The sequence below is a fragment of the Eurytemora carolleeae genome, unplaced genomic scaffold (genome assembly GCF_000591075.1).
Source record: "Eurytemora carolleeae unplaced genomic scaffold, Eaff_2.0 scaffold559, whole genome shotgun sequence".
NCBI classification, from domain to species: Eukaryota; Metazoa; Arthropoda; class Copepoda; order Calanoida; family Temoridae; genus Eurytemora; species Eurytemora carolleeae.
In genome coordinates, this window is record NW_019396544.1 from 90,435 (window position 1) to 99,713 (window position 9,279).

Genomic DNA, 9,279 nt, shown 5'->3' on the forward strand with positions numbered 1-9,279 from the left:
TATTATTATTGTCATTATTATGATTATTATGATTATGATTATGATTATGATTATGATTATGATTATGATTATGATTATGATTATGATTATGATTATGATTATGATTATGATTATGATTATGATTATGATTATGATTATTATTGATATTGTTATTATTGTAGAACTGGGCCCCAGGCGGAAAGGATGTTTGCTTTTGTTGAACTTCGTCTTCCTAAACAACTGCTTGAAATTATTGGTAAAACAAAACTGGAAATGTTTTTTTGTAATTGGCATTCTACCCGACGTGAAAGAGTTGGGTAGGTATTGGCAGGACTAATGGTAGATTCTAAAACTTCTCCTATAAATCATCGTGCTAAGACAATCTCCGGGTCTGCTCGAATATTCTTCTATAAATCATCGTGCTAAGACAATCTCCGGGTCTGCTCGAATATTCTTCTATAAATCATCGTGCTAAGACAATCTCAGGGTCTGCTCGAATATTGCTGAACTTCAGAGTTAAAAGTTCTACCCAGCATACTCCTTGAAGAAAGAAATGAATATCACTTTTAACGGTTTTCTACTGACAACAACAAAAATTTCATAAGTTCTTTCTTATATAAATATTCCAGGAATCAAGTTCAAATATTAACTTTTTTTGGAAAATTGAACACCAAAACTTTACCCACAATAAATCAAATATGCCTTTTTTCTTTGCAACCTGATGTGTTAGACCTATTACATATATAATATATGAATTCTGTTAGATCAAATATTCAAAGTTTAAAATATCTAGAATTGCAATCACGTAGAGGAATAGAAAACTAGAGTAACCCTTGGACCAAATAATTTTTCGTCTTCAAAATATCAACACGCGTCGAAAAATTGTTCATTGTACAAAACTAAGTTATTAATTTTTTCTTGATTTGTTAAAAAATGGGTGAGGGTAAGCAAGTTATAAGAAACGTTAGTAATATAATTTTTTTTTCAGGAAGTGAAGGAGGGCGCAATGTGCTGTGTACTCTGATGGAGGAAATAGACAAATTTATCGTTTATAATCTATATAATAAAACAAGATATTCATAATGTTGCGTATAGCCGGATCTGGAACTTTTGCTAAACAAATTTACAAAAATCTCTTTGTTGCTATTTTTATGAAAAACATGATTTACAATTAAATAAATAGGAAGGTTTTATTTTGTGTTTTTAGAGCAAATAAAGCATGTTTTCCAGTGTTTTGATTGAAATTTTGACTACTAGATTTTGATCCGTGAATCCGCATATCTCTGCGAAACCGGGTGACCGGTTTGAAATTCTTGTAGATATCAAATTTGATGTCGTTGTTGAGCAAGTCCTAAAGTTGTCTATTCATGCAGGTGGATACTGTACGACGAGTTGAACTACTCAGGCATATCAAGAATCAGCTCAGGTAAACAATCATACTACGCTTCAGTTCATTTCATGTACCGGGCCGAATTTTAAGTAGGTAGGGTAATCTAAACAGTACAAATACAGACTAAATGAGGCAAAATGGGACAGTACGCCAAATGAATTATCCCTTCGAGGCAATTAATAAACGATTTAGGCAATAGACAAAAAACTTTTGACAATGGACATACTACAGTAAACATTATACATTAAGAAACATACGTAATAGACAAAAGACTTTTAAGACAGTTGACAATTAGACAAGAGACTTTAGACAATAGACAATTGACAATTTAAACAATAGACAATTAAACAATAGAAAATTAAACCATAGATAATTAAACAATAGACAATTAAACAATAGACAATTCAAACCATAGACAATTAAAACAATAGACAATTAAACAATAGACAAATAAAAAATAGACAGTTTAGACAATAAATTGACAAATTAAACAGTTGATAATTAAACAATAGACAATTTAGGCAACAGACAATAAACCATTGACAATGTACATACTACAGTAAACATTATACATTAAGAAACATGCGTAATAGACAAAAGACTTTAAGACAGTTGACAATTAGACAATAGGCAATTTAGACAAGAGACTTTAGACAATAGACAATTGACAATTTATACAATAGACAATTAAACAATAGACAATTAAACAATAGACAATTAAACAATAGACAATTTAGGCAATAGACAATAAACCATTGACAATGTACATACTACAGTAAACATTATACAATTGAACATTAGACAATAAGTAATGTAATAGGCAACAGACTTAAGACAATTGAAGAAAAGAAAGTTCAAGCCATAAACAATTAAACAATAGGTGATGGCCAATTGACGATATACTTGACTCGACAAATAGACAGTTGAACAATACACATAAAGAAAAATATATAATAGACAGGAGACTGTTAAATAACAGAGAATTTAGTCATTAGATAATCAAACAATAGACAAAAGACCGCTGAAGATAGACAAGTAAACTGTAAACATTAGACAATTAAACAATAAGCATATAGATTATAGAAAGTAAAAATTTTGACAATTGAACAATATTTCAAATATTGCCCGGTTCCCCCCCCCCCCCTGGAAAACTATACCATTAATATACAAATATAGACAAAGATAATAAAAATTAGACAATTTAACAATTTCATGAAGGTATAATACTCATTAAGACTATTTATTTAAGAGTTCTGATTGACAATCCTAAGTTCCGTAGTTTTCTTAGTAACTTTATCACCAACTTCAAGCCAGCACAGAAACAGGTTATTTCATTTTTAAACCCTTTTCCACTTTTTTTGGCTGAAATATTGGTACTGCCTTTTAAAGGGACTGTGAGCGTAATTATTTTAAAGATCACAATGCCCGATTCACAATGGTACCCTTTAAACATTTGACTGCTCAACGAGTAAAGAGAGCTCTTTGTTTAAAGGGAGTGTTCGGGAAAAATGAAAGGGTGATTTATACTAATTAACCAGTAAAATTTGGAAATAGGAAAACGACATTAAAGCAATTTAAATAAGTTTATTTGATAATGTTTGCACAGCAAATAGTTTTTTTGTAACTTAAATTCTTATTCAGTGAAATGGGTCTGTTTAAATAACTTGTGTGAATCTTCTGGATATTTATGTATTTAAAATTATTAACTACAAAGTTGAAATTTTCAAAAAGTTGACATTTTCCAAAAGTTTTTATCTTTCCTCAAAAAATTTCTGTTATTTAATTATTCTATGATGAAAACTAAAGATTTTGCACTTTTCTCAACACACTAACATAATATGAGGATGCGGGAACAATTTTTGAAGAAAGGGGGAAATAATGTTTTAATAAAATTCTAGAAAAAAAAGACGGCTTATGTAATGTTCCTAGGACCGTCACCTGTCTGTATTGAAAGTTGTGAACACTGAAGGTCGGGTTCTAGACACAGATATTCAGATTGTTGACAGGTTTGAATACTAGTAATATCAGGGGTGTGTACTGTGTATTATCCTAAAACATCATTTCCAACCAATCCCCCCCCCCCTTTACTTTCCTTTACTTTCCCCAGAAGTTATTTATAAATAAGTTTTAGTGGTTTCACGCAGAATTAAGGAAAATAAATGGTTTTTTGATTTCCTATTTTTCATATTTTCTCCACAATGCATCAAAAATCATCCCGGGGGGGGGTGTAATTTTGAAAAATGTACACCCATCGTAATATTCCATTCAATGACCAAGCTATTGTCCTTCTTCCAGAGGGTTAGAATATTCCATTATTCTAATACTAAGTGTTTATATTATTCTATTTCCAGCTATTAACATTTTCCATCAGAGGATGTTCATGACATTCCATTTTTCCTTTTTTGTTTTGTCTCAGTTTAACTTTTAAATTGTGTGAAACCATATTTAACGAATGTGAACTGCCTACTGCCGGTCAAATTAGAATTATCGGTTTAAATCCTTCCATAATCTTGAACTTTAAATCGGTGGTTGGTAGTAAAGCGACGGTATAATGAACTGAAATATATTCTAATAAGATTAAATTAACATTATTTTTTAACGATCTCATATCTTTTAAAATTAAAGGTTAATCTTAGAAAATTTGTTATACTACAATATATTTATCGAAATAATAAGTTCATAAGTTTCAGTCTAAGTCATTTAACTATAGAATTGAGTTTTTGCCACGAACTCTGATTTTCTTAATCGTCTATTTTTGCTGTCCAAGTTCTTAGACACCGTGGAAATATTTCAAACTATGACAAAGACTTTTTATTTCTTTGTAAAATGGAAAGTATAAGTTTAACTTATCTTTTACTGTGAGTTTAATCCGCCTATTCAAAAGTTTCCAGCTATGTTTGCTTTATAATAAAAACAACACTTTCTAGGTTTCTCGAGGAATTGATTTCCAGGGAGAAAAACTAATTCCTAGAGCTCCAGGACTCATTCTCCGGAGAGAAGGAGAAATTCAACCCGAATTCAGTCATCCTTTTCCGAAGGAGTAATCCAACCCAGACTTATTCATCCTTCTCCGGATAGAAGTAGTAATCCAACCTGGACTAAGTCATTCTTCTCCGGAGAGAAGGAGTAATCCAACCTGGACTAATTCATTCTTCTCCGGAGAGAAGGAGTAATCCAACCTGGACTAATTCATCCTTCTCCGGAGAGTACGAGTAATCCAACCTGGACTCATTCATTCTTCTCCGGAGAGAAGGAGTAATCCAACCTGGACTAATTTATTCTTCTCCGAAGGGAAGAAGTATTCCAACCTGGATTCATTCTTACTTTACCGGAGAAAAGTAATAATCTAACTTGAAGATTATAATTGCGAAAATACTGCCCAGTGAAAACTATTTTTTTAATCCTATGGCCCTCAATGTTCGTTTGATTTTTTGTAATATGTTATGTTCATGTTTAGAAAATTTATTATGTTGACTTAAAGCATGTTACAAATATTTGCCTGCATGCCATTTTTGGTTCGATTCTGGAAAAAATTACCAAATAAAAAAGCCAAAAAGCTAAAAAAAATCATTGTATAGAACAGTAAATATTTAAATTGGAAGTAATTTCAAAGAATTGTTTTTTTACAGTGTACCAACCATTTATATTATTTTTAAATCGAAAACTAAAATTGTTTGTAAAAATGTGCATCGTTTTGGAAAATTAAAATAATGTGCAAGACTAAATTATATTTGATGCTTTGTAAATATGTTAAAATAAAAAAGTAATTATTTATTTACGATTGAAACTGATCAAGTTTACAGAAAAATACTAGATGGAGGGAGGGAGAGGTCTTTACAGGCTTGGTAAGGGGGGGGCAGGTCGCGTGGACGACGGACATTTTGACGATTTGTATCTTGTAGTTTTCACCGAATCACGAAACCCTAATTGATCATTAAAAGAATCGTGGACATAGTTTATAAAGTTTAATGCAACACGATGGACTAGGCTCAATTTAATTTGAATTCGAACCGGAACGACGAATTCTCCTACCGACCTTAGTGACGAGCGGCAAGTTTCAACTTTGATGGTGCGGCCAGACTTTTACCTTAAGTACCCGGCCTATCGTAGGCCTATTGACATATCCCATCAGATTAGATTGTTTTGTTGTGACAATATATTTAGCAGTAAAGAAACTGATTTCTTGCTATGTAACTTCTAATTATAATCTATGAATTCTGCTAAATAAAGAGGGAATGCCAGCAATTAATAAAATGGCAAAAATAGGAACTTTCCCAAATGCCAGGGAATTGGGGCAAACCTTAATCTAGATTTTCTCCTTAGTTGATGGACCAGATTAAATAAACAGCGATGCATAGTTGAACCGGGTAGACCTTGTTGAACCAACTAGAGTTATGTGTTTCTCGCTATTCATTAAATCTGGTGTCAGAAGAAATCATTTGATATATATCCAACATGGGCTCATACATGGTTGTTCACCACAACCTTTAGTTTAGTTTAGTTTAGTTTAGTTTAGTTTAGTTTAGTTTAGTTTAGTTTAGTTTAGTTTAGTTTAGTTTAGTTTAGTTTAGTTTAGTTTAATGTTAAATGTCGTCATTTAAGTGTCAACCTTTTTGAGTAACCCTTATCAATGAAAAGTTTAAGATGAATGATGAAATGTTTGTTATTAAATGAAGGCTGATTAAACCCGTCGGCACTAAATACCTTAGGTTCAGAGAATCAACAAGATAATTGCTGGTCAACGTTATAATTTTAAGGAAGGGGGGGGGGGGTTAACAACTTGGAGATACATGGGTTATTTGAAATCATTTAGATCATTACATTCGTGGTTTTCTTTAACCGTAAATTTGTTTCTTAGTGAAATAATTTGTTATAATTTCAACCTTTAGCTCCTTAAACATGAAGAGTTCAAGGTAATCATTAAAATCTCATCCTTATCGGAAACGTTATATTATTTTAAATACAGGGGTTATCCACAACGGATGAAACTTCAGATACGTCGACTACGAATTCTATCGTTTTTCTTGAATCCTTACAGCTTTAAACTTGTTGGTTTCTTTTTTAAATCATTTTCTTCAGTAGTTGAAATTTAATCAAAATTTCGCGAAAAAAAATTTAGGTCGTCATTAAAGCAACCCTATATTTGAAAAATAATTCTAATAAATTTTGGGAAATTTTAGCGTGATTAGAAGAGACTAAATTCCTGTCGATAAATTATTTTAATTTGGTGATAGATTTGGCGCATTTAGTTAGCTCACGAATTAAGTTTCTTGTAATCAAATTTTTGAAAACAAAATGTCGGTAAAAACAGAATACCTTTCTAGTTTTAGATCCAAAACTGAATAAGCATATATTGTGATATTAACAACAAGGTTAATCGATAAAATAAACGTAAATTTGATGATCTTTCTTGAATTTGAAAATAAAAAATAAAGAAACTGAAGCTAACTAAACTGTTGCAGAATTAGTTTCTCCGATAATATCTCTTAATAGAACCTCTTTCTGAAAGATATAATGTATTTTATAAACTAGAATAATGAATGACAAAAATGTAAATGAAATAGGGTTACCTAGTTATTATACAAACTATATAATAGATAATTTTAACTAATTATATTCTCTCACCAGGGAGTAAGATTGAAACATAAATACAAATAAGTTCTGACAAAAACTATGATTTAATCTAATGTTTGCACTAAGATAGAAATGAAGGCACAATCAATATAGAGAAATATAAAGAAATAGACATTGCAAACTAGGTAAGATATCAATACTGAGTAGTCAAAATATTAATTTGTAACTAGGAGTAACACCTAAAACAGTGGAGTTCTTGAATGGAGTATTTAAATAACTGAGTTAACTGTCCCAAGAGGATTTTAAGAATTGACCCAAGTAAGAGTCATCAAGAGTTTTTAAAGGATATTCCATTCAAGATTATGTATTTTAACTATATTCTAATTTAATGAATTTGAATCCCCCAAAAACCGGTTTCAATTGAGCGCCGACTTAAATCTTGACACATAGAATACGATTTTAAGTGGAGCAACCCATATTTGAGCCGCGGCTAAAATTTTTAAAATTCGGTCTCAGGAGAGTCTTCTCTGATTGGTTCAATGTACATTGTGTTCCTTCAAAATCCATGGATGGAGCGAAAGCTCCAATCCTATTAAACTTTAAACCTTGCAAGGTTGGAGTACCAAGGACAGAGGATGGAGACCAGAGGTTGGAGTCTCGAGGACAGAGAATGGAGGCCGGAGGTTGGAGTCTCGAGGACAGAGGATGGAGACCAGAGGTTGGAGTCTCAAGGACAGAGGATGGAGGCCGGAAGTTGGAGTCTCGAGGACAGAGGATGGAGGCCGGAGGTTGGAGTCTCGAGGATAGAGGATGGAGGCCAGAGGTTGGAGTCTCGGGGACAGAGGATGGAGACCAGAAGTTTGGAGTCTCGAGGACAGGATGGAGACCAGAGGTTGGAGTCTCGAGGATAGAGGATGGAGGCCAGAGGTTTGGAGTCTCGAGGACAGAAGATGGAGACCAGAGTTTGGAGTCTCGGGGACAGAGAATGTAGGCCGGTGGTTGGAGTCTCGAGGAGAGAGGATGGAGGCCGGAGGTTGGAGTCTCGAGGACAGAGGATGGAGACCAGAGGTTGGAGTCTCGAGGACAGGGGATGGAGACCAGAGGTTGGAGTCTCAAGGACAGAGGATGGAGACCAGAGGTTGGAGTCTCAAGGACAGAGGAATGGAGACCAGAAGTTTGGAGTCTCGAGGACAGGATGGAGACCAGAGGTTGGAGTCTCGAGGATAGAGGATGGAGGCCAGAGGTTTGGAGTCTCGAGGACAGAAGATGGAGACCAGAGTTTGGAGTCTCGGGGACAGAGAATGTAGGCCGGTGGTTGGAGTCTCGAGGAGAGAGGATGGAGGCCGGAGGTTGGAGTCTCGAGGACAGAGGATGGAGACCAGAGGTTGGAGTTTCAAGAACAGAGGATGGAGGCCGGAGGTTGGAGTCTCGAGGACAGAGGATGGAGACCAGAGGTTGGAGTTTCAAGAACAGAGGATGGAGACCAGAGGTTGGAGTCTCGAGGACAGGGGATGGAGACCAGAGGTTGGAGTCTCAAGGACAGAGGATGGAGACCAGAGGTTGGAGTCTCAAGAACAGAGGTTGGAGTCTCGAGGGCAGAGGATGGAGACCAGAGGTTGGAGTCTCGAGGACAGAGGATGGAGACCAGAGGTTGGAGTCTCGAGGACAGAGGATGGAGACCAGAGGTTGGAGTCTCGAGGACAGAGGATGGAGACCAGAGAATGAATGGAGGCTGGAGTCTAAGGTTTTCTTACAGGAAGGATCATTTGATTGGTTTAGGGGGTTATTCACATTTCTCTATTTGCAGTCTCGGTCTTTTTCTAACTTTTATCTCTGTGCCTAAAATTTGATAAAAGTTAGAAACAATTTTGCATTGGTTTCATATACAACACCACCTTAACTATTTCAATAACAATATAAATTTATTTTTAAAGTTAAGAAGACACAGAGATAATCTTAAAAAAGAATTATCATTTTTTAGTGCCCTTTTTGTCATTTTGAAAAATTAATAAATTTGATAATCTCAGTTTTATCATTTGATACAGTTTATCAAGCTTAGCGTTGGAAAACTAGAGAACAGAAATTTAAATGAAAATAATAAATAATTTATTAAGTAATAATGATTTAATTCACAGGGTTACCAACAAAGGAGGAAACGTTAAGGATTACCTGAAACTCGTAAATAAACCGATTCAGATGTTCAAAACAGGGTTTTTCATTATAATTTAGTCTCTTACTGTCAAAATATATGATTTAGCAAAATTAGAAATAGATCTCATTCTTTGTTTGAAAACCTATTAGATGCATGAAAAATATTGACGATATAAACTCTAGGC

At 34.0% G+C, this 9,279-nt stretch overlaps 1 protein-coding gene across 1 annotated transcript; it reads left to right on the forward strand.

The window, feature by feature from the left end:
* Positions 1–166: 166 nt before the first annotated feature.
* LOC111705235 (uncharacterized) lies at positions 167–4,961 on the forward strand. The gene is made up of 6 exons (XM_023477720.1): positions 167–235; positions 968–1,008; positions 1,353–1,405; positions 2,619–2,694; positions 3,299–3,375; positions 4,297–4,961. Exons 1-6 carry the CDS (start codon positions 184–186, stop codon positions 4,331–4,333), a joined length of 336 nt encoding a protein of 111 aa, XP_023333488.1. The 5' UTR covers positions 167–183; the 3' UTR covers positions 4,334–4,961.
* The last annotated feature ends 4,318 nt before the right edge of the window (positions 4,962–9,279 follow it).